Source organism: Heptranchias perlo, chromosome 7 (genome assembly GCF_035084215.1).
Source record: "Heptranchias perlo isolate sHepPer1 chromosome 7, sHepPer1.hap1, whole genome shotgun sequence".
Taxonomy (NCBI): Eukaryota; Metazoa; Chordata; class Chondrichthyes; order Hexanchiformes; family Hexanchidae; genus Heptranchias; species Heptranchias perlo.
Genome location: NC_090331.1, coordinates 6,844,575 through 6,868,968, shown reverse-complemented (window position 1 = coordinate 6,868,968; position 24,394 = coordinate 6,844,575). Strand labels below are relative to the sequence as shown.

Genomic DNA, 24,394 nt, shown 5'->3' with positions numbered 1-24,394 from the left:
ATCAAAGTGTCACATGTATGGAGAGAACAGAAGCCAGTCATCTCATGCTGGTTTATCCTCACTTGGAGCAGGAAATTTACAAGGGTCTACCGACCTGCCAAACAGCAACAGATATTGATCGATCTATTTAATCGATTCCAGGATTTGCAGCACTTAGAGTGAGACAGGTCACGTTACAAAACAGCTGCACCTTAGCAAAGAAAGAAAACTTGCATTTATATAGCACCTATCACAATCTCAGGATGCCCCAAAGCACTTTACAGCCAATGAAGTACATTTGAAATGTAGTCACTGTTGTGATGTAGGGAAAAGTGGCACCAATTTGCACACAGCAAGATCCCACAAACAGCAACGTGACGATAATCAGATAATTTGTTTTAGTTATACTGGGGAGAGCTCCCCTGCTCTTCGAAATAATGCCGTGGACTCTTTTACACCCACCTGAGAGGCCAGGCGGGGTCTCCGTTTAACGTAACATCCGAAAGATGGCACCTCCGACACTGCAGCACTCCTTCAGTACTGCACTGGGGGGAATTATGTGCTCTGTGATGGATTAGCGGACGTTTTTTATAGCCCTGCTGCTGTAGTTAATTGATGGCGAGTGGAAGAACTAGCATCGGACAGCTTTACAGACCCCAGCTACGTAGGCGATTCCTGAGACGTTGGCCGCAGCCTCCTCTTTGTGTTAAAGCGAGACAATCTTAGCGCTGAGTCAGTAAAATGAGAGAATGGCACCGAAAACAAAATCAGAAAAAAAAAAGGCCACAAGTGCTCAGCAGGTTGCGCAGCACCTGTGGAGTTCAGTCGACATCTCTGGTCTTTCCTCTGGACAGTCCCAGTCCTGAGGAAGGGTCTTTAGACTGACTGACTTATGGACATATGCATTGCTGGCATTTCCCAACTTGGATTAACAGTCAGTGACATAGTGTGGGACTGGAGTCACATGTAGGCCAGACTGGGTAGGGTTGGGTCATGTTCCCTTACCTGAAGGAACATTAGGTTTTTACAACAATTTGCTAGTTTTTATAGTGATTTTCTGGGGCTAATGTGTAAATTACCAGATTTATTAAATTTAATTTCATAACTTGGATTTGAAATCATCATTGCTAGGACTCCAACCACTACGCTGCTAGACACCAGTGCAGTACTGATCAAGTACTGTATTGGCAGAAGTGCCATTGATCAAATGAGACATTAAAGCAAGACCATCTGGCCTTTTGCTGGCTCATACGAGTGTAAAAGATCCCACAGCACCACTCAAAGAAGGTTAGTTCTCCCAGCCAATGTTCTTCCTTCAACCAATACCATCTGAACAGAATAATGTCATTTCTTTTTATTCATTCTTGGGCTACAGGTGTTACAAGCAAGGCCAGCATTTATTGCCCATCCCTAGTTGGGGTTGCCAACTTTGATTGAGCATATTCCTGGAGATTTCATCAAATTACCTCCTGCCTCCAACCCCCGCCCAGTCAAACAGCCTTTTTCCCCTCTCCAATTTCTTTGAATACTTTTATTTATTAGTTATAAAGAAAATGAAAAGAAACACAATTTAAATGCTCCTATGATTTTTCTCCAGGGTTGCTTGTAGACGTATCCTGGAGGTCAATCTTTAATTCCTGGAGTCTCCAGGATGATCCTGGAGGGTTGGTAACCCTATCCCAAGTTGACCCTTGAGAAGCTGGAGGTGGGCCGCCTTCTTGAACTGCTGCAGTCCGGGTGGTGAATGTACCCGCACAGTTGGGTAGGGAATTCCAGGATTCAAACCAGCGACGATGAAGGAACGACGGTGATTATCCGTCAAAGTCAGTTCACCTCATTTGCTGGCAGAGAGGGATCTTGCTGTGCACAAAATGGCTGCTGTATTTTGTCCAGTGACTGCACTACTAAGTTATCCGTTGTAATGCCAAGGCCCTGGCAGTAGATTCGGAAGAAGCAGGCTCAATAACAGAGTAGCTATTCTCAAGGTCATAAATGGGGATGTTCGCTGATGATTGCACAGTGTTCAGTTCCATTCGCAACCCCTCAAATAATGAAGCAGTGCGAGCCCGCATGCAGCAAGACCTGGACAACATCCAGGCTTGGGCTCATAAGTGGCAAGTAACATTCATGCCAGACAAGTGCCAGGCAATGACCATCTCCAATAAGAGAGGGTCTAACCACCTTCCCTTGACATTCAACGGCATTACCATCGCCGAATCCCCCAACATCAACATCCTGGGGGTCACCATTGACCAGAAACTTAACTGGACCAGCCACATAAATACTGTGGCTACAAGAGCAGGTCAGAGGCTGGGTATTCTGCGGCGAGTGACTCACCTCCTGACTCCCCAAAGTCTTTCCACCATCTACAAGGCACAAGTCAGGAGTGTGATGGAATACTCTCCACTTGCCTGGATGAGTGCAGCTCCAACAACACTCAAGAAGCTCGACACCATCCAGGACAAAGCAGCCCGCTTGATTGGCACCCCATCCACCACCCTAAACATTCACTCCCTTCACCACCGGCGCACTGTGGCTGCAGTGTGCACCATCCACAGGATGCACTGCAGCAACTCGCCAAGGCTTCTTCGACAGCACCTCCCAAACCCGCGACCTCTACCACCTAGAAGGACAAGGGCAGCAGGCACATGGGAACAACACCAGCTGCACGTTCCCCTCCAAGTCACACACCATCCCGACTTGGAAATATATCGCCGTTCCTTCATCGTCACTGGGTCAAAATCCTGGAACTCCCTTCCTAACAGCACTGTGGGAGAACCTTCACCACACGGACTGCAGCGGTTCAAGAAGGCGGCTCACCACCACCTTCTCAAGGGGCAATTAGGGATGGGCGATAAATGCCGGCCTCGCCAGCGACGGCCATGAACGAATAAAAAAAAATACACACCCTTTTTCCATCTTCTATAAAAAGAATCAAAGGATTTTTTTTTGTTGCTATGGTGATAACAGGCAGCAGGGAAGTCAGCTATTCGCTGGGTGGGGGGCGTGGTTTGTTGTTTCCATGGCACTGGGGTCCTTGGTGCGGCTGGAGGCGACACGGTGGGAGTCTGGAGCCGCCTCGGAGCCGTTAAACCGCGGGGAACGGGGGGGATCCTGAGGAACCCGGCGGTAAGGCCCACATATCAAATACAGAGCCCTGATTTTAACATTTAATTTATAAAAACCAAAGGAAATTAACGCGTTCGTTATCGCCGCCGTTTATCGGGGGAGTGAGAGGCCGGTTGTCGGTTTGGTTGCCCAGGCGACCGATCTGTCCGTTGATTGGTTGGAGGGGCAGTCGATCAGGTTTGGCGCCGCCCTCTTGCCGCGCCGTGATTGGTTGGAAATGGAAGGCGGGTTCAGCGCCTTCGCGGCGCGCCTCCTCAGTGGTTGGGTTGGCTGTCCGTCACTGGTTGGGGGGGGGGGATTGCCCTAGCAACCGCTCCCTGATTGGTGGGAATGTAAAGGGCCCTATTCTAAGTGGGGCAGGGTCTCTGGACACAAGGTTAAGGAGCATTTCGACCCCCAGCCCCCCAACCTTTGCCCCTCCCTATCCCGGTGAGGTTGACTCTTTGCTGGGGTGGGGTGGGGGTACGGTTTGGTTTGCCCCGGCCGCCCTCCAGCACCTAACATTAAATGTCCAGCCTTCCTGCCCGGGCCCTGACGTTTATCAGCAGGCTATTGAACCGTGGAGTGCATCACAGCTGAGTCCCAATCCTGCCCTCACCGGGCGCAGGAACTTTCTGGGAAAAGGGCCAACACATCGAAAACAGATTAACTGGCCATTCATCTCGTTTGCCCTTGGTGGGAGCTTGCTTTACGCAGTTGGCTGCCGCATTTGCCTGCCTAACAGCAAAGGCAAACTATTAGTCGTAAAATGCTTTCCAATGTCCCGAGGATGTGAAATGCAGTCGTCATGTTTTGGGCTTTCTGCTTATGTTACCACCGGGGGGATGTTACAAATGCTACTATTGAGCTGACCTTTGCTTTCAAAGGGTTAAGTTCACAGGACAATGCAGATTAAAATTCGGATGGGGGTGTCTGAAGCAGTGAGCTGAGACATTGGAAGACCGTTTAAATTCTGCTGATTATTCACGTTGAGGTGACAACTCTATTCATTTAAACTTAGCAGGGGTCAGTGCCAAGTTAGGCTGGTGGATTCTGCTCTTGGGTGGGTGGGTAGTCAGTTTTGACTAAAGATTGACAGTGGATGAAGAAAAGACACCAGACTGCAGGGAGAAGAGATTCTGCCCTAGGCTGAGGGCCACAATGCAGAGGAGTTATTCTGTTTAAGTCAAGTTAGACGACCCACTGATGTTTGGTAGCATGGCGTGTTTATTTTTTTTACTGTATTGTGCAGATAAGTTGTACGGATTGAATTTAGTGAGTGATCTTAATGGCTGTTCTCTTTCTGAAGTAAAGCATCAAGCCTCATTGTCGAAAACTTAAACTTAATATTACTTATTCTATACAATGCATTAACACCCAAACAAAAATAAGACAAGCGAGAATTTATTAAGAAACTTGTACAAGTGGAAGAGTACCTCAAAACAATGGTTGAGGCTACATCTTCGCTGAGTTCAAGAAACAGCTCACGTTTATACAACGCCCACCTGTCACAGAATATGGGCGCACACGTACATTCTTTATTGGCTCAGGTAGTTAGTCAATCAAAATAGAGAACCCACCCTCTGGTTCCCATGGCCGTCTCAATATTTTGGACTCAGGCCTGGGAAAGTGCTTTTTCCCTAAGAAACTCTCTTTATTATCAGTAAGTCTATAGCTAGCCTCAAGGCTATATGGTCATTCATTTCTGTTAGTCAGACAGCTATCAGCATGAGAAAGCTCAAAGTAATTACACAATTGTGCTTCTATGTGTTTTCGTGAGAAACTATTATGTGAGCTTTAAATTGAATTAGCTGGTCAGTTAATATGGTCAAATATCCATCATGCATTTCTACATTTGTGAGTTAGGTGTATTAGAGAGAGTTAATATGGTCAGGTATCTCTTTATGCATTTCCACATCATCTCACCAAGTGTTTGCTGGGTCTACCTTCAGAGATTGAAGAAGCACATATGCAAAAGATATGAATATCTGGTCCAGATCATAAGGGGATGTCATTGTTATATCCCTGGGTTACACCATCATAAAAATAGATACAGGCAGTGTGACTGCAAAGCCCAGAAAAGTAAGACGATCAGACCATTTCCAGGAGCAGCGGACACCACTGAACCTGAGACAGGATCTACAGCAGACCCAAACTTGCAACAGCACTATGTAAATTTTCACCCTGGGTCTGTTTCAGTGCATCTCCACGTAGCCATTAATAAGGTGTGTGCTATCTACAGGGTTCACTGTAGTAACACGCCACGGCTTCGGCAGCAACTCCCAAACCCGTGACCTCCACCACCTGGAAGGATAAGGGCAGCAGGGAACTTCATGCCTCCAAGTTCCCCTCCAATTCACACACCAGCCAGACTTGAACATATGTCACCATTCCTTCATCGTCGCTGGGTCAAAATCCTGGAACTCCCCGCCCAACAGCTCTCATAGAATGATACGGCACAGAAGAAGGCCATTCGGCCTATCGTGCCTGTGCCAGATCTTTGGTCGAGCTATTCGATTAGTCCCACTGCCCTCTGCGCCCTGCTGTTTCCCCATAGCCCTGTAATTTTTTTCCATTTCAAGTATTTATCCAATTCCTTTTCGAAAGTTATTACTGAATCTGCTTCTAACACCCTTTCAGGCAGCGCATTCCAGATCACAACAACTCACTGTGGGATCACTTTCACCACTCAGGACTGCAGCGGTTCAAGGAGGCGGCTCACCGCCACCTTCTCAAGGACAACTAGGGATGGGCAATAAATGCCGGCCTCACTACCGACGCCCACATCCTGAGAATGAATTTTTTTCAAAAAGTGTAAAATAAAAACTGGAAACACATGGTAGTTTAGTGAGCATTTTAAGAGAAAGAAAGGTAGCCAGACACGTGACCCCTGCAGGGTCCCAGGATAGGGTACCAGGAGCAGGAATTCTCTCTGATTTTTTTTAACCCTACCTGTCGCAGGATCCTGAGGTGAATTGCAGCTGTCCAGCTAACACGGCACAGACTGGGGAATGGCCATCGGACCATCTGGTCTCAACGACTCAGTGCCATTTATTCTTTGAGTTATTTGGGGGTTTCTAAGTTTAGCCCAAATATGGCAAGCAATTACAAAGAATATACAGCACTGAAACAGGCCATTCGGCCCAACAGATCCATGCCGGTCTTTATGCTTCACTTGAGCCTCCTCCCACCCATCATCATCTAACCCTATCAGCATATCCTTCTATTCCCTTCTCCCTGGTGTGTTTATCTAGCTTCCCCTTAAATGTATCTATGCTAGTCGCCTCAACTACTCCTTGTGGTAGTGAGTTCCACATTCTCACCACTCTCTGGGTAAAGAAGTTTCTCCTGAATTCCCTATTGGATTTATTAGTGACTGTCTTATATTTATGGCCCCTAGTTCTGGTCTCCCCTGCAAGTGGAAACATCTTCTCTACATCCAGCTTACCAAACCCTTTCATAATCTTAAAAACCTCTATCGTGTCACCCCTCTGTCTTCTCTTTTCTAGCGAAAAGACCCCCAGCCTGTCCAATCTTTCCTGATAGGTATAACCTCTCATTTCTGTATCATCCCAGTAAATCTTTTTTTGCACCTTCTCCAGTGCCTCTATATCCTTTTTATAATATGGAGACCAGAACTGTTCACCATACTCCAAGTGTGGTCTAACCAAGGTTCTATACAAGTTTAACATAACTTCTCTGCTTTTCAATTCTGTCCCTCTAAAATGAACTCCAGTGATTGGTTTGCTTTTTTTATCGTCTTATTAACCCATGTCACTATTTTTAGTGATTTGTGTATCTGCACCCCTTAATTCCTCTGCTCCTTTACCCTGTTTAGACTCTTATTTTCCAAGGAGTATGTGGCCTCCTTATTATTCCTACCAAAATGTACCACCTCACACTTATCTATATTGAAATTCATTTGCCAATTACACGCCCATTCTGCAAGTTTCTTAATGTCTCCCTGTGTTTTGTCACAGTCCTCCCCTGTATTAACTATACCTCTGAATTTGGTGTCGTCCACAAATTTTGAAATTGTACTTCCGATTCCCGAGTCCAAATCGTTTATGTAAATGGTGAACAACAGTGGTCCCAGCACCGATCCTTGGGGAACACCACTTCCCACCTTTTGCCAGTCTGAGTAACTACCTTTAACCCCTACTCTCTTTTCTGTTTTGCAGCCAGCCATTCTGCTACTTGTCCCCTGTCTCCTCATGCAATGACCTTAGTCATGAGTCTACTATGTGGTACCTTATTGAACCTTTTGAAAATCCAAATATATTACATCTACTGCGTTACCCGTGTCTACTCTTTCTGTTACCTCTTCAAAGAATTCAATAAGGTTGGTCAAGCATGATCTTCCCTCCTGAAATCCGTGCTGACTATTCTTTATTATATTTTCGGTTTCTAGATGTCTTTCCATGAGATCTTTGAGTAAAGATTCCATTATCTTTCCTACCACTGATGTTAAGCTAACTGGTCTATAGTTCCCAAACTGATCTATCTCCCTTTTTGAATATAGGAATAACATTACCTGTCTGCCAGTCCCCTGGCACTATTCCCTTTCCTAATGAATTTTTATATATATGTAATAGTGCCTCTGCTACCTCTTTCCTAACTCCTTCTAATATGTGCGGATACAATCTGTTGATCTATTAGTGACTATCTTATATTTATGCCCCCTTGTTCTGGACTCACCCGGAAGTGGAAACAGTTTCTCGATATCCACCCTATTGAACCCCTTCATAATTTTAAAGACCTCTATCAGGTCTCCTCTTAGTCTTCTCTTTTCCAGAGAAAAGAATCCCAGCCTGCTCAATTTTTCTACTCTCCGTGTAAAGAAATTCTTCCTAAATTCTTTACTAGATCTGTTAATGGCTATCTTATATTTATGCCTCCTTGTTGTGGACTCACTCACAAGTCATAGAATCATAGAAAGGTTCAGCATGGAAGGAGGCCATTCGGCCCATCGAATCTGCGCCAGCTCTATGCAAGAGCAATTCAGCTAGTCCCACTCCCCTGCCCTATCCCCGTAGCCCTGCAAATTTTGTCCTTTCAAGTACTTATCCAGTTCCTTTTTGAAGGCCATGATTGAATCTGCCTCCACCACCCCCTCGGGCAATGCATTCCAGATCATAACCACTCGCTGTGTAAAAAAGTTTTTCCTCATGTCGCCTTTGGTTCTTTTGCCAATCACCTTCAATCTGTGTCCTTTGGTTCTCGACCCTTCCACCAATGGGAATAGTTTCTCTTTATTTACTTTATCTAAGCCCTTCATGATTTTGAACACCTCTATCAAATCTCGTCTTGACCCTCTCTCCTCTAAGGAGAACAACCCCAGCTTCTCCAGGTAACTGCAGGCCCTTATCCCTGGATCCATTCTAGTAAATCTTTTCTGCACCCTCTCTAAGACCTTCACATCCTTCCTAAAGTGCGGTGCCCAGAATTGAACACAAACTCCAGTTGTGGCCGAACCAGTGTTTTATAAAGGTCCAACATAACTTCCTCGCTTTTGTACTCTATGCCTCTATTTGTAAAGCCCAGGATCCCGTATGCTTTTTTAACCGCTTTCTCAACCTGCCCTGCCACCTTCAAAGATTTGTGCACATATACCCCTAGGTCACTCTGTTCCTGCACCCCCTTTAGAATTGTACCATTTAGCTTATATTGCCTCTCCTCATTTTTTCCTACTGAAATGCATCACCTCACATTTTTCCACGTTGAACTTAATTTGCCACGTGTCCGCCCATGCCACCAGCGTGTCTGTAACCTCTTGATGTCTGTCACTACCCTTCCAAGTTTTGTGTCATCTGCAAATTTTGAAATTGTGCCCTGTACACCCAAGTCCAAGTCATTAATATATATCAAGAAAAGCAGTGGTCCCAGCACTGACCCCTGGGGAACACCACTGTACACCTCCCTCCAGTCCGAAAAACAACTGTTCACCACAACTCCCTGTTTCCTGTCATTTAGCCAATTCTGTATCCATGTTGCTACTGCCCCCTTTATTCCATGGGCTGCAATCTTAATAGCAAGCCTACCCATGTGGCACTTTATCAAACGCTTTTTGAAAATCCATATACACCACATCAACTATATTGTCCTTATCTACCCTCTCTGTTACCTCATCAAAAAACTCTATCAAGTTGGTTAAACACAATTTGCCTTTGGCTTTCCCTAATCAATCCACCCTCGTCCATGTGACTGTTAATTCTGTCCCAGATTGTCGTTTCCAAAAGTTTCCCCACCACTGAGGTTAAACTGACTGGCCTGTAGTTGCTGGGTTTATCCTTACACCCTTTTTTGAACAAGGGTGTAACATTTGCAATTCTCCAGTCCTCTGGCACCACCCCCGTATCTACGGATGTTTGGAAGATTATGGCCAGTACCTCAACAATTTCCACCCTTACTTCCCTCAGCAGCCTGGGATGCATCCCATCTGGACCAGGTGACTTATCTACTTTAAGTACAGCTAGTCTTTCTGGTACCTCTTCTTTATCCCAACACTGGACAAACAGGGGGCTCTGGGGGGGGGAGGAGCTAAATACGATTAAAATCACTAAGGAATTGGTACTCAGTAAAATAATGGGACTCAAGGCGGATAAATCCCCTGGACCTGATGGCTTACATCCTAGGGTCTTGAGGGAAGTGGCAGTAGGGATTGTGGATGCTTTGGTAATAATTTTCCAAAATTCTCTGGACTCAGCAAAGGTCCCGGCAGATTGGAAAACTGCTAATGTAACACCCTTATTTAAAAAGGGTAGTAGGCAGAAGGCTGGAAATTATAGACCAGTTAGCCTAACATCTGTGGTGGGTAAAATTTTGGAGTCTATTATTAAGGAGACAGTAACGGAACATTTAGATAAACACAATTTAATAGGACAAAGTCAGCATGGCTTTATGAAGGGGAAGTCATGTCTGACAAATTTGCTTGAGTTCTTTGAGGACATAACGTACAGGGTGGATAAAGGGGAACCAGTGGACGTAGTGTATTTAGACTTCCAGAAGGCATTCAACAAGGTGCCAGATAAAAGATTATTGCTCAAGATAAAGAATCACTGGATTGGGGGTAATATTCTGGCATGGGTGGAGGATTGGTTATCTAACAGGAAGCAGAGAGTTGGGATAAATGGCTCATTCTCGGACTGGCAACCAGTAGCCAGTGGTGTTCCGCAGGGGTCGGTGCTGGGTCCCCAACTCTTTACAATCTATATTAACGGTTTGGAGGAGGGGACCGAGTGTAACATATCAAAGTTTTCAGATGATACAAAGATGGGAGGGAAAGTAGAGAGTGAGGAGGACATAAAAAACCTACAAGGGGATTATAGACAGGCTGGGTGAGTGGGCGGAGATTTGGCAGATGCAATACAATATTGGAAAATGTGAGGTTATGCACTTTGGCAGGAAAAATCGGAGAGCAAGTTATTATCTTAAAGGCGAGAAACTGGAAAGTACTGCAGTACAAAGGGATCTGGGGGTCCTAGTGCAAGAAAATCAAAAAGTTAGTATGCAGGTGCAGCAGGTGATCAAGAAGGCCAACGGAATGTTGGCGTTTATTGCTCGGGGGATAGAATATAAAAACAGGGAGGTATTGCTGCAGTTATATAAGGTATTGGTGAGACCACACCTGGAATACTGCATACAGTTTTGGTCTCCATACTTAAGAAAAGACATACTTGCTCTCGAGGCAGTACAAAGAAGGTTCACTCAGTTAATCCCGGGGATGAGGGGGTGGACATATGAGGAGAGGTTGAGTAGATTGGGACTCTACTCATTGGAGTTCAGAAGAATGAGAGGCGATCTTATTGAAACATATAAGATTGTGAAGGGGCTTGATTGGGTGGATGCGGAAAGGATGTTCCCAAGGATGGGTGAAACTAGAACTAGGGGGCATAATCTTAGAATAAGGGGCTGCTCTTTCAAAACTGAGATGAGGAGAAACTTCTTCACTCAGAGGGTAGTAGGTCTGTGGAATTTGCTGCCCCAGGAAGCTGTGGAAGCTACATCATTAAATAAATTTAAAACAGAATTAGGGGTTACGGGGAGCGGGCAGGAAATTGGACATGAAGCTGAGTTTGGATCGGTCAAGGCCCTGTGGGTGGCGGAGCGGGCCCAGGGGCTGAGTGGCCGGGTCCTGCTCCTACTTCTTGTGTTTAGATTTGAGGTTAGGATCAGATCAGCCATGATCTTATTGAATGGTGGAGCAGGCTCGAGGGGCCGATTGGCCTACTCCTGCTCCTATTTCTTATGTTCTTATGTTCTTATTTATCAATTTTTAGCCCATCCAGTATCTCAACTATATCTTCCTTTACTGAGACTGTGGCTGCATCTTCTTCCTTGGTGAAGACAGATGCAAAGTACTCATTTAATACCTCAGCCATTCCCTCTGCCTCCATGAACTGTACCCCAGCAACCATCAACGTCATCAGGAGGAAGGAAAAAAGCCTATCTACATAGGAACAGGAGTAGTCCATTCATTGTCTGGCTTCCTACTGGTTCAAACTCTACTGTGTGTTTTATGACCCGTAGATCATTAAACAGATTGCCGGGGGGGGGGGTCTCATGTCTTGTCACCATATGGTCACTTCCTATCCTTGCTTTTCCCAAGTCATAGTCAAACCTTCGATGTTATGCTCCATAGTAAAAGGAACCTACTGCCTTATTTATACTGCAGTAATTTTCTTCTCTTACACTCCCCCCTGCTGTGATCAAATGCCTGTGTTTTAAAAGCCTATATATGTTTTAATCTAACAACCCTTTTAGCTCCATATTATCCAACTAGCTTATTTATTTAATAATCTATATGTGCCTATCCTTACAGTACAATGTCTTCGGCCCTGAAATTCATTCTCTCCAATGTTACCATCATCACAGGGGGGAAAAGACAAGATTTGCGGGGGCACAGTTCAAACCAATTCTGCCGACATTACTATTCTGTCTTTGTTCTGTATTAGAATAATGTAAAAACATGTCTATATTCTTACAGGGAGATGAGGAGAATGTTTTTACGCAGGGAGTTGTAATGATCTGGAATGCACTGCCTGAAAGGGTGGCGGAAACAGATTCAATAGTAACTTTCAAAAGGGAATTGGATAAATACTTGAAAAGGAAAAATTTGCAGGGCTATGGGGAAAGAGGAGGGGAATGGGACTAATTGGATATCTCTTTCAAAGAGCCGGCACAGGCACGATGGGCCAAATGGCTCCTCCTGTGCTGTATAATTCTATGAATAAGAACATAAGAATACAAGAAATAAGAGCAGGAGTAGGCCTTACGACTCCTTGAGCCTGCTCCGCCATTCAATAAGATCTTGGCTGATCTTCCACCTCAACTCCACTATCCCCATATCCCTTGATTCCCTTAGTGTACGAAAACGTTTAAAAATTCAAGTCTTTCATTTCCTGCTGGAAGGTGCGTGAGTGTGTGCATCTGGACTTTGGGTTAGGGCAGGGATTGGCCAAGTGGCGATGCCCCAGCCCCCCCTGTCTGGGCTCTCGCACGTGACGGATGGGGTGTGGGGCTAGGTGGTCAAGATTGTCTACACCCGTAGAACTGTACCCCAGCAACCATCAGCGTCATCAGGAGGAAGAAGAAAAGCCTGTCTACATAGGAACAGGAGGAGTCCATTCAGCCCCTCAAGCCTATTCCGCCATTCAATTAGATCACGGATGATCTGTACCTTAACTCCTTTTACCTGCTTTGGTTCTGTAACCCTTAATACCCTTACTGAACAAAAACCTATCAATCTCAGTTTTCAAATTTTCATTTGACCCCCAGCCTCAACAGCTTTTTGGGGGGAGAGAGTTCCAGATTTCCACTCCCCTTTGTGTGAAGTGCTTCCTGACATCACCCCTGAACAGCTTGGCTCTAATTTTAAGGTTATGCCCCCTTGTTCTGGACTCCCCCCACCAGGGGAAATAGTTCCTCTCTATCTACCCTATCAATTCCTTTAATCATCTTAAACACCTCAATTAGATCGCCCCTTAATCTTCTATATTCGAGGGAATACAAGCCTAGTCTGTGCAACCTGGCCTCGTAATTTAACCCTTTTGGCGCCGGTATCATTCTGGTGAATGCGGAGTGCTGGCCCCTCTGGAGAGAGAGGTCCTTTTCTTTTGGGCAACTTTGAAGGTGTCGATTTCCTCTGCGAGATGGTTCTTTGGGCACCAGCATTGTGATGGGCAATGGTGAGTTACTGTAGATGCAGAGCCCAGCACCTTCAGTAAGGGAGGGGGGCAAAGGGTGAGGAAAATGGGGGGAGAAATGTTGCTTTCTTGATGAGTGCAGGATTTAATCTTTTTTATGAATTACACAGTTGTACAGACCAGCGGTCCCAGTCCCTTCATTCTATTAAGTTTTCCTTTGTTTTGCAGGATAGCACATTTCAGAATGTCGGCATCTGAATTTCCAGGAGAGCCGGGACCTTCGGGAGATCCGGGACTCCCAGGAGAGCCGGAACCCCCAGGAGAGCCGGAACCCCCGGATCAGTCGGTACCTCTGGAACACCCAGAACAGCCGCCATCCCCGGAAGAGCCGCTACCTTTGGATGAGCCGGAAAAGCTGGTACCGAGGGATCAGCCTGTACCGAAGGACCAGCCAGTACCCCCAGAACAACCACCCCCAAAGCCTTTGCCGAGAGCTAGTCCTGAAGCCATCAATTTCTTGGCTTCTATCAGTAAGTGTCTTCCTTTCACAGCTCGAGATAGCACCAATCTTCCACCGTCCGTTCACACACGTGTATGTGTCTGCACCATGCTTGTTCATCAGTGTTGTCCAATACATTAGCCACCACCCACATGTGGCTAATTGGGAATCCAGATGTGGCTAATTGCATTTCTGATTAGCAAATAAAAAACAAGTAATAGACACCGTCGTTAGGTATGTGATTTAAATACCCGTATTCGCATGGCGTATGGGTGTGAACTTTAACCTTTTGATGGTAAAATGTTAAGATGAAAATCAGAGTTTGTGAGTGCTTTTTTATCGCTGTGGGTGCCACTGAATGGTGATAGATGTTTGTTAAGTAAATATATACAAGTGATACATTTACCTGTATTGTGTGAGTGTGTATAAGGCTTTTTCTATTAAAATCAGTGCGTGTGGCTAAAACGGTGTCGCTGTAGCCACACTTGTGGCTAGTCAGCGGTTTCTATCGGACAACACTGATGTACATACATGTGCATGTCTGTATGGTAAGTGAGACTTTTAATATCAAACCTGCATGAACAAAGTCTGGCAAGAGTTAGAACTTCCTTTTTTTAAAAAAAAAGTTTCCTTCCAGTGCTCTCCTCTTTTGCTGGGTTAGAGTTCTCTGGGCACCACTGCTGTCTGGTACCTTACCCAAGCGGCCATTCCTCACGTGTGAGCCTAGGCAGTGAATATCGGCAGGCTATTCAACCATCGGGGGAAATCACAGGGGAGCCAGATCCCTGTTGGGTGATGCCTTACAGCCACTGACTACCTCTTTCTCCCTTCTAGCCCGGAGGATGTGGCTGAGACTAGAAGCTTGTTGAAGGGAGAATGTGGCGGAGGAAATGCTGCTCACACTGTGCCATTGTACTCCACGGTTAGTTACTGTTGTGTGTGCGTGTGTGTGTGTGTGTGTGCATGTGCGTGTGCATGTGTGTGCGCGCGCATGTGTGCGTGTGTGCGTGCGCATGTGTGTGTGTTCATGTGTGTGTGCGCGTGTGTGTGTGTGTCTTTTCATCAAGGCGTGATGCTAATGCCAAGGAATAGAACATTTTCCATGTCAGGCACAGGCTGTGAGCATCAAGCACTCCCAGGTCTTGTAGAGCTAGGTTAGATTCAGAGCAAAGCTCCCTCTTCTCCAACGTTTTTGCATTTTCAAACCTTTCTGTGTAGCGGAACCTCCTGTAAATGTTATCCCCAGCACTCCCAGTCTCAATTTCTGAAATACAGTGTCAGCTCACCAAAGGAAAATCAGCACAGAAAAGAAAGAAAGAACTTGCATTTATATAGCACCTTTCACAACCTCAGGACGTCCCAAAGCGCTTTACAGCCAGTGAAGTACTTTCGAAGTGGAGTCACTGTTGTAATGTAGGAAACAAAGTAAGGTATTAGAAAGTCAGAACATACCCAGATGGACAGTAATCTGAACTCGCAGGCCTCCCTGGGATCCAGGTATCCCAATTTTCAAACCTATGCTCTATTCTGCTGAAACAACATGCCTTAGCCCTAGCTGCCCTCTGAGTGAGATTGGCCATTTGGTGGAAGTAGTTTCTGTACCATGAGCCTGTGCCCACTAGGAACTGCTCAAACTCACTCTCACGTAGAATCCTCACAATCAGCAGATAGTGGATGCTTTCACTGCGTCTCGAATTTAAAATTCTCAACCTCATGTTCAAATCCCTCCATGGCCTCGCCCCTCCCTATCTCTGTAACCTCCTACAGCTGTACAGCCCTCCGAGGTCTCTGCGCTCCTCCAATTCTGGCCTCTTGTGCGTTCCCCCAATTAGCCCATCGCTCCACCATTGGCGGCCGTGCCTTCAGCTGCCTAGGTCCTAAGCTCTGGAATTCCCTCCCTAAATCTCTCTGCTCTCTATCTCTCTCTCTCCTCCTTTAAGATGCTGCTTAAAACCTACCTTGTTGACGAAGCTTTTGGTCACCTGTCCTAATATCTCGACATGTGGCTCGGTGTCAAATTTTGTTTGATGATCGCTCCTGTGAAGCGCCCTGGGACGTTTTACTACGTTAAAGGCGCTGTATAAATGTGAGTTGTTGCGACAGTCGGGGGGCTGCAATTGGACCATTTCTAACGATAACTCTGATGATTGCCATGGCGATGATTTGTTCTGTTTCAGCGCCCGAAGAGCTGCAGATGATTCTCTTCACAGATTCCCTGGTGACGTTTTCCGATACAGGGAAAGAGCTTGGTGAATTTACCATCACGGTTCAGTCCATCCTGTATAAGGGAGAGCTGTGTCTCAGCATTAACGCCAACAGCCATGGCTCCATCGACAAGATTCCATGTGGAACATCCATCTCAGGTAGGCCGCATGCCTCACGCTTTTAAAGGAACATAAATGCATTTGTTTTTCCCTTCAATTTTTTTATTTCTCCCCTCCTCACCTGCAGGTGCCGGCTTTAGCACCTAGAGGCTATTCATGTCTCAGCTTAGGTAGTGAGCGCCAGTAGGCTACTTGACTGTAGAGAGCATCGTGGCCAAGCCTGACATGCACTCTCCAGCAGGGCTCACTGGATAACAATCAGGAGCAGGAATCCCAGTTCATTATTCTCTGTAGCTTAGAGGAACTGAGGCCAATTCTGGCATCCTGGCTGAGAGCACAGACCAAGAACCATATCTGGAAACTTCTCGTCTGTATGACACAGTACTGCACCATATCATGCAGTTACCATGTTGCTCCATTGGGGGAGGGGGAAGGGGGGGCAGCTGTAGCATCTCAGAGACTAACCCAGAGCCTCCAGCTAGCAAAGCCATAACTTGCAAACCCAGTGTTGCGGAAGCCAGCACCAAGACTATGGTAAAGTCTCAGTCCCTGATAACCCAATACAATTTCTCCAACAGCTGTCCTTATTACAGCTGTCTCTGGTCGAACCCTGTTGCCATGCCAATTGGTATGCAGAAACGCAGTGGGTTAGGTCTGGCCTTCACTTTTGGGTTCTACTCCAGCCCAGGTTTCTCTGCCTGCTGGCTGCAAGGATTCTATTTGGAATGAACTGGGGCAGTCTCAGCCCTGTTTCTGTTGTGCATGGACCTTCTCTTGAGGCTGAGGTGCATTGTTAGAGGCACAGAGAGAGTTTTACGGCCCCTCTCTAGCCAGTAGCTGAAACCCACTATCCCTGTGTACCGTGCCTCTGTAATAAACGTCAAAAAACAGATGATCTGGTCATTATCACATTGCTGTTTGTGGGATCTTGCTGTGCGCAAATTGGCTGCCACGTTTCCTACATTACAACAGTGACTACACTTCAAAAGTACTTCATTGGCTGCAAAGTGCTTTGGGACGTCCTGAGGTTGTGAAAGGCGCGATAGAAATGCAAGTCTTTCTTTCTTTACGCAGTAATCATGAAGGATTCTCCCCCCCAACAAATTCCTATTCAGTGCATGTCAAGATCTTGGTCTCTGCCAGACGTCTGCAAGACTATCGTGAGGCTGATTCAGTTGCTGATCATTTTTATTAAAATTTCATTCTCAAGATGTAAGCATCGCTGGCAAGGCCGGCATTTCTTGCCCATCCCTAGTTTCCCCTTGAGAAGGTGGTGGTGGGCCGCCTTCTTGAACCTGCTAGGTTGCGGTTTGATACAACTGACTGGCTTGCTAGGCCACTTCAGAGGGCAGTGAAGAGTCAACCACGTTGGGTGTGGGACTGGAGTCGCATATAGGCCCAGACTGGGTAAAGACGGGTAAAGAGATATTAAGGGGAACGGATAGGGTGGATAGAAACTATTTCCACTGGTTGGGGATTCTAGGAGCAGGGGGCACAGTCTAAAAATTAGAGCCAGACTTTTCAGGAGTGAGATTAGAAAACATTTCTACACACAAAGGGTGGTAGACGTTTGGAACTCTCTTCCGCAAACGGCAATTGATACTAGCTCAATTGCTAAATTTAAATCTGAGATAGATAGCTTTTTGACAACCAAAGGTATTAAGGGATATGGGCCAAAGGCAGGTACATGGAGCTAGATCACAGATCAGCCGTGATCTTATCAAATGGCGGAGCAGGCACAAGGGGCTGAATGGCCTACTCCTGTTCCTATGTTCCCTTCCCCTAAAGGGACACTAGTAGAACCTGTTGGGTTTTTACAACAATCTGTCAATTTCATGGTCACTTTTACTGATATCAGCTTTTTGTTTCACGATTTAAAAAAAAAACTGAATTCAAATTGTCAAACGACCATGGTGGGATTTGAACTCACGTTGTTAGATTACTAGTCCAGTAATATAACCATGACAAATCCGCCTTCCCTCCCACCTGGGGTGCGCCTCACCTTCCATTTTGATATCTCCCCAAACAATGCAGCTGGACTCGGGAGCACAACACAGATCAGAGTCAAGGGCGGTAAGCCCACCTCCTAGCGCTCTGTACCTCAGTGGGTCATCCTATGCTGAAGAGTTCTTTAATTATTTGATATTTCCTCTCCCCCGCCCCTCCTCTCCTGATGATGTTTTCATGGGCATCAACAGCTTGCTCAACTGGCCATTCTTCATGCACGAGGCAAGGCAGTGTGTGCCCACAGGCCATTTGAGATCAGTACAAATCACAGCCATGCCCCTGCCTCATCCGCACACCCGCGTACCGTAACTTTGCCGGTTATTGATCCACAGTGGGAACCACGGCTGATTTCGTTGGTCTCCCCCCAGCTCAGGGACACTGGGAACAGCTAAAAACAGATGATCTGGTCATTATCTCATTGCTGTTTTGTGGGTCCTTGCTGGGGGCAGATTGGCTGCCACGTTTTCTACATTGAAGTGACCACACTTCAAAAGTACTTCATCGGATGTAAAGCGCTTTAGGACGTCCTGAGGTCGTGAAAGGCGCTGTATAAATGCAAGTCTTTCTTTCTTTAAGTAGTAATCATGAAGAATTCCTGCCCCTGACGTCAGATGCAATACCGTTGGAATGCGATACCACTCCATTTTTAATACATAATAAATAGAGATGGATATACAATATTGAGTCCCCCATGGCATTGCTAATAGAGTTATACAGCACGGATAGAGGCCCTTCGGCCCATCGTGTCGGAGGCTACTCCATGATGCCATGCTGAGCATTTAACCCTATCAGGGAACTTCTTTAATTACTTCTATAACACGGTTTTATTTTCACAGCTTACATCTCTAACAATCTTGAAACATTGGAGCAACATCACCATGAGTATGTAAAGGTAATACATTATCTTATTACTTTTTATTTTGAGGTTTCCACTTGCGGGGCAGACCAGAACTAGGGGCCATAAATGTAAGATGGCCACCAATAAAGCCAATAGGGAATTCAGGAGAAACTTCTTTACCCAGAGAGTGGTAAGAATGTGGAACTCGCTACCACGAGGCGAATAGCATAGATGCACTTAGGGAGAAGGGGAGAACTCCCCTGCTCTTCTTCGAATAGTGCCATGGGATCTTTTACGTCCACCGGAGAGGGCAGACAGGGCTTCGGTTTAACGTCTTATCCGAAAGACGGCACCTCCGACAGTGCAGGGGGAAGCTCGATAAACATGTGAGGGAGAAAGGAATAGGAGGATATGTTGATAGGGTGAGATGAAGTCGGGAGGGAGGAGGCTCGTGTGGAGCATAAACACCGGCACGGACCAGTTGGGCCGAACGGCCTGTTTCTGTGCTGTACATTCTATATAATTCTATTGAAATAGACTGAATGTGCCTCTCAAATTCTGTGCGAAAAGCTCCAGTAACATCTCCAGCATCTTTCAGCTTCAGTGTTTGGTGTCCTCTCTAATTAAAGTCTTGGGTCTAACATTTGCCATACCTTAAATGTGAACAATTGGCTTAAATATCCAATCGCTACCAATCAAGAACAAGGAGCCTGCATAAAACCAATCAAATCGCTCACATGTTTTTGTTAGAGCTACCAATCTGGAATCAACAATGAATTCAAAACCAACCAATCAAACTGCTCAAATATATTTTCCATCGTTGTTTCGGCAGCCATGTTGCTCCCTAATGACTGCAGGTGTCGGCCATAGCCCAGTGGGCGGCACTCTCGCCTCTGAGTCAGAAGTTTGTGGGTTCAAGTCCCGCTCCAGACTCTTGAACACGTAATCCAGGCCGACACTCCCAGTGCAGTACTGAGGGAGTGCTGCACTGTCGGAGGTGCCGTCTTTCGGATAAGACGTTAAACCGAAGCCCCGTCTGCCCTCTCCGGTGGACGTAAAAGATCCCATGGCACTATTCGAAGAAGAGCAGGGGAGTTCTCCCCGGTGTTCTGGCCAATATTTATCCATCAACCAACATCACTAAAAAAACAGATTATCTGCACATTACCACATTGCTGTTTGTGGGATCTTGCTGTGCGCAAATTGGCTGCCGCGTTTCCTACATTACAACAGCGACTACTTTTCAAATGTACTTCATTGGCTGTAAAGCAGTTTGGGACGTCTTGAAAGGTGCTAAATAAATCCAAGTCTTTCTTGCTAGTGAATCTCCCGTGGCACTACTCACAGTGAATCAGGTAATGCACAGTTCTAATAAGGACAGCAATGTTATGCCATGTAATATTATTATATAATAATGTAATATCCTGCCATTTCGGTGCAGCTATGTTTAAGGTGGCTTGTCCCATTCAGGACGCAAGGACTAACTGGAATAAGTAAGCACGCCTTGAGGTCACCCAGAGTTTAATTGTTGTATGGGGTGGAAAGTTTGTAGATTGGATGGTGCTTGTAAATTTCTGGCACCCTTCCTTCCTTTCTTTTTATACTTTGAGGTGTTACCTCTGAAATGTTGCCTCTAAAGCATTATGGATGTTCTCAAAATGTCTGTATAATTGATAGATGCTGACAGCAATTCTCTCACCTGTTTTTTTTTGGGGTGGCTTGGGTACAGCTGAAGGATCAACCTCTGGTTAAGAAGACGCACGTGGAAAAACACAAGGATGGGTTTGTGGTGACAAAGGCTGTCACGGTCGGAGAGGTAAGTGTGTAAGTAAATGCAAGGATCAGCTGCCATACTTTTTAGCATTGTACCAGTGGGCCTTCAATGCTCTTACATGGTAAGTTGGAGGATACACTGTTTCATAAGGACAGCAGCATTAATGGCGTACCGCACGCTTGTATGCTTCCGATGCTGATGTGGGGCTGTGTCCCTTTTAGGTTCTCAAGGTTTAGTCACCATTAATAGGTGCAGGAGCCTATTTCCGGTTAGACCAAGGTCAGTTGGAGGGGAATTGTTTCTCTGCGGATTGGACAGACTGGGTCAGGCTACATGAGAGATGGACTTGTACCCTCACATTCACATCTGCATGCAGAGGTGACAACACCCGCTTTTGCAGAGGCTCAGTGCGTACGGAGGCTCCTCTCTCCAAAGGGAGCTGGGGCTGCATTCAGCAATGGCACTGGTAGGATATGTGATTTCTTGACTAGAAGTGATGTTGCACACTTCCCTGAAAGCAGCCCGATCACAGTATGCCGTGCCTTCCAGTGGCACTGCATGAAAGAAGGCACATCAGGGTGACCAAAGGCCAGCGTAGCCCGATTGGCTGTACCTGCCAAGAGACCCAGGCCCTGGCACACCTCCAGAGGCTTGAGCACAAAATCTAGGCCGACACTCCCAGTGCAGTACTGAGGGAGTGCTGCACTGTCGGCGGTGCCGTCTTTCAGATGAGGCGTTAAACTGAGGTCCCGTCTGCCCTCTCAGGTGGATGTAAAAGATCCCACGGCCACTATTCGAAGAAGAAGAGGAGTTCTCCCCAGTGTCCTGGTCAATATTTATCCCTCAATCAACATCATTAAAAAAGATGATCTGGCCATTGTCTCGTTGCTGTTTGTGTGGGATCTTGCTGCTGCATTTCCTACATTACAACAGTGATTACACTTCAAAAAAGTACTTAATTGGCTGTAATGTGCTTTGGGACATCCTGAGTCGTGAAAGGCACTATATGAATGCAAGTTCTTTCTTTCTTCTCTAACCACGAGGGAACAGTCTTCTCAGGTGCTTGGTCAGCAGAGAGTCAGAGGCTGTCCTGTGCATGGCACCTGCACCAAAGGGCTGCCACAGCCAGTGACAGTGATGGTCAGCCGCAGCCTGGAACCTGGCTCCCCACTTCTCCAGGATGCACTGCAGCAACTCGCCATGGTTTCTTCAACAGCACCTCCCAAACTCGCAACCTCCTCCACCTAAAAGGATAAGGGCAGCAGGCTTCCACCACTATCTCCTAGTTCCCCCTCAAGTCACACACCATCCCGACTTGGAAATATTTCGGCCATTCCTTCATCTTCGCTGGGTTCAGTGTCTAGGCACAGTGCCTAGTTGTGCCTAGCCACGGACTGCAGTGCTTCAAGAAGCAGGCCCATCCTGGCTGAGATCAACTAACTAAGCACAGGCCAGGGATCGAACCTGGGACAAGCAGTCAGTACCACTCTGAGTGGATGCATTAACCCACAGGGCCATCAGGAACTCCGATTGTGACAGGTTGATGCTATCCCCAAGATACTGAGTGGCTTATACTTCTCAGAAAAGGCTGAACAGGCTGGGGCTCTTTTCTCTAGAAAAGAGAAGGCTGAGGGGTGACCTGATAGAGGTTTTTAAAATTATAAAGGGGTTCGATAAGGTAGACGTATGACGATGTTTCCACTTGTGGGGAGACCAAAACCAGGGGCCATAAATATAAGATGGTCACTAATAAATCCAACAGGGAATTCAGGAGAAACTTCTTTACCCAGAGAGTGGTGAGAATGTGGAACTCGCTACCACAAGGAGTAGTTGAGGCGAATAGCATCGATGCATTAAAGGGAAGCTGGATAAACACATGAGGGAGAAAGGAATAGAAGGATTTGCTGATAGGGTGAGATGAAGTAGGGAGGGAGGAGGCTCGAGTGGAGCATAAACACCGGCATGGACCAGTTGGGCCGAATGGCCTGTTTCTGTGCTGTAGACTCTGTAATTTGATGTAATACAGTCTCATGATAAACACACTCATATTCCTTGTATTTGATCAGAACTTGAAGTCCCAGTCTTTGACTTTCGCGCTGGAGGATATGAGAGGGTTCGTGTCGGAGGCCTGTAACCTGGTCCTTTTACGAGTTCTGTCCCGACGAAACAAGGTCCCTGACAACATGGTCTTCCTCTCTTTCGACACTGAAGTGCTGCTTTCCACTTCCACGTATGTAAGTACCCACACTGGGGTCCTCCAGAATGAGATTATTCTGATTTAACAAAAATCACCGATAAAGCATAATCTCTAGCTGCAGTTAGTTGATTGCAAGCAGGGCGATGGATAAAGAACAGGGGGCGTGGGACTAATTGGATAGCTCTTTCAAAGGGCCAGCATAGGCAAGATGGGCCCAATAGCCTCCTTCTGTATAATACTAAGGAGTTTACACGGTATCTTCCTTTGTGTATCTACAATCATATAAGGTGTTAGTTGTGGCTCAGTGGGCAGCACTCTCGCCTCTGGGCCAGAAGGTTGTGGGTTCAAATCCCACTCTAGGGACTTAAGCACAAAATCCAGGCTGACACTCCCAGCGCAGTTCTGAGGGAGTGCTACACTGTCGGAGCTGCTGTCTTTTGGGTGATATGTTAAACCAAGGCCTCTGCCTGCCCTCTCAGGTGGACATAAAAGATCCCATGGGCACTATTCAAATAAGAGCAGCGGAGTTCTCCCCGGTGTCCTGGGCCAACATGTATCCCTCAAGCAACATCACTAAAAAAACAGACTGTTCAGTCACATTGCTGTTTGTGGCTGCCATGTTTCCTGCATTACAACAGTGATCACACTTCAAAAGTAAAGCACTTTGGGATGTCCTGAGGTTGTGAAAGGTGCTCTATAAATGCAAGCTCTTTCATATCCAGAGCCAGCCGATCATCGGGTACCCAGCACAGATCACTGGCGGCAGCAACTGCAGGACTTTTCATTCAGTTCCTTGTCTTCTGTAATTATTTTTGTTTTTGAACAGTTCGATCTGGGTCCCCGAATGATGAAGATCGGGAGAGAAGAACAGAATGTTTTTGGCATCGAAAGAACAATTCACTCGGACGAAAACGGTCCCATGAGCTGGCAGTGCACCTTCCTGTCGGATGGGTGAGTGCTGGAGAAGCTCTGAGACGTTTAATTGTTTTTTTATTTGCCAGTTTGGGGTGCTTGAGGCCCGTTGAAGCACTGACAGGGAGCTCGGCACAGTACTGGGTGTTTAATGTTAAATTAATTTCTCCTTCATATTTGTGCACTTATCCCCAACTCCCCACGCGAAAACCAGCTTGGCTCAGTTGGTGGCTTATGTCAGGGAAGCTTATGTCAGACACCAAGAGCTCAATACTGCAGAAAGCCTAGAGGAGTATAGAAAGTGCAGGGGTGAAATTAAAAAGGAAATTAGGAAAGCAAAGAGAGGGCATGAAAAAATACCAGTAAATAAAATTAAGGAAAACCCCAAAATGTTTTATACATACATAAAGAGCAAGAGGTTAACTAAGGAAAGAGTAGGGCCTATCAGAGACCAAAAAGGTAACCTATGTGTGGAGGCGGAAGATGTGGGTCTGGTTCTTAATGAATACTTTGCGTCTGTCTTCACAAAAGAGAGGGACGATGCAGAGATTGTAGTTAAGGAGGAGGAGTGTGAAATATTGGATGAGATAAACATAGTGAGAGAGGAAGTA

General features: G+C 46.2%; 1 protein-coding gene across 2 annotated transcripts in view; it reads left to right on the top strand.

Annotated features, from left to right (window-relative positions):
* The first annotated feature begins 3,011 nt into the window (after positions 1-3,011).
* Positions 3,012-24,394, top strand: part of catip (ciliogenesis associated TTC17 interacting protein) — a 35,612-nt gene continuing 14,229 nt past the window's right edge. For both annotated transcript variants that reach the window (XM_067986996.1, XM_067986997.1), the window contains exons 1-7: positions 3,012-3,108; positions 13,461-13,762; positions 15,909-16,094; positions 18,899-18,954; positions 20,630-20,716; positions 22,741-22,908; positions 23,698-23,822. In XM_067986996.1, coding sequence (XP_067843097.1) covers positions 13,477-13,762; positions 15,909-16,094; positions 18,899-18,954; positions 20,630-20,716; positions 22,741-22,908; positions 23,698-23,822 — 908 coding nt within the window. In that variant the 5' untranslated portion in view covers positions 3,012-3,108; positions 13,461-13,476. The remainder of the gene's footprint in view (positions 3,109-13,460; positions 13,763-15,908; positions 16,095-18,898; positions 18,955-20,629; positions 20,717-22,740; positions 22,909-23,697; positions 23,823-24,394) is intronic.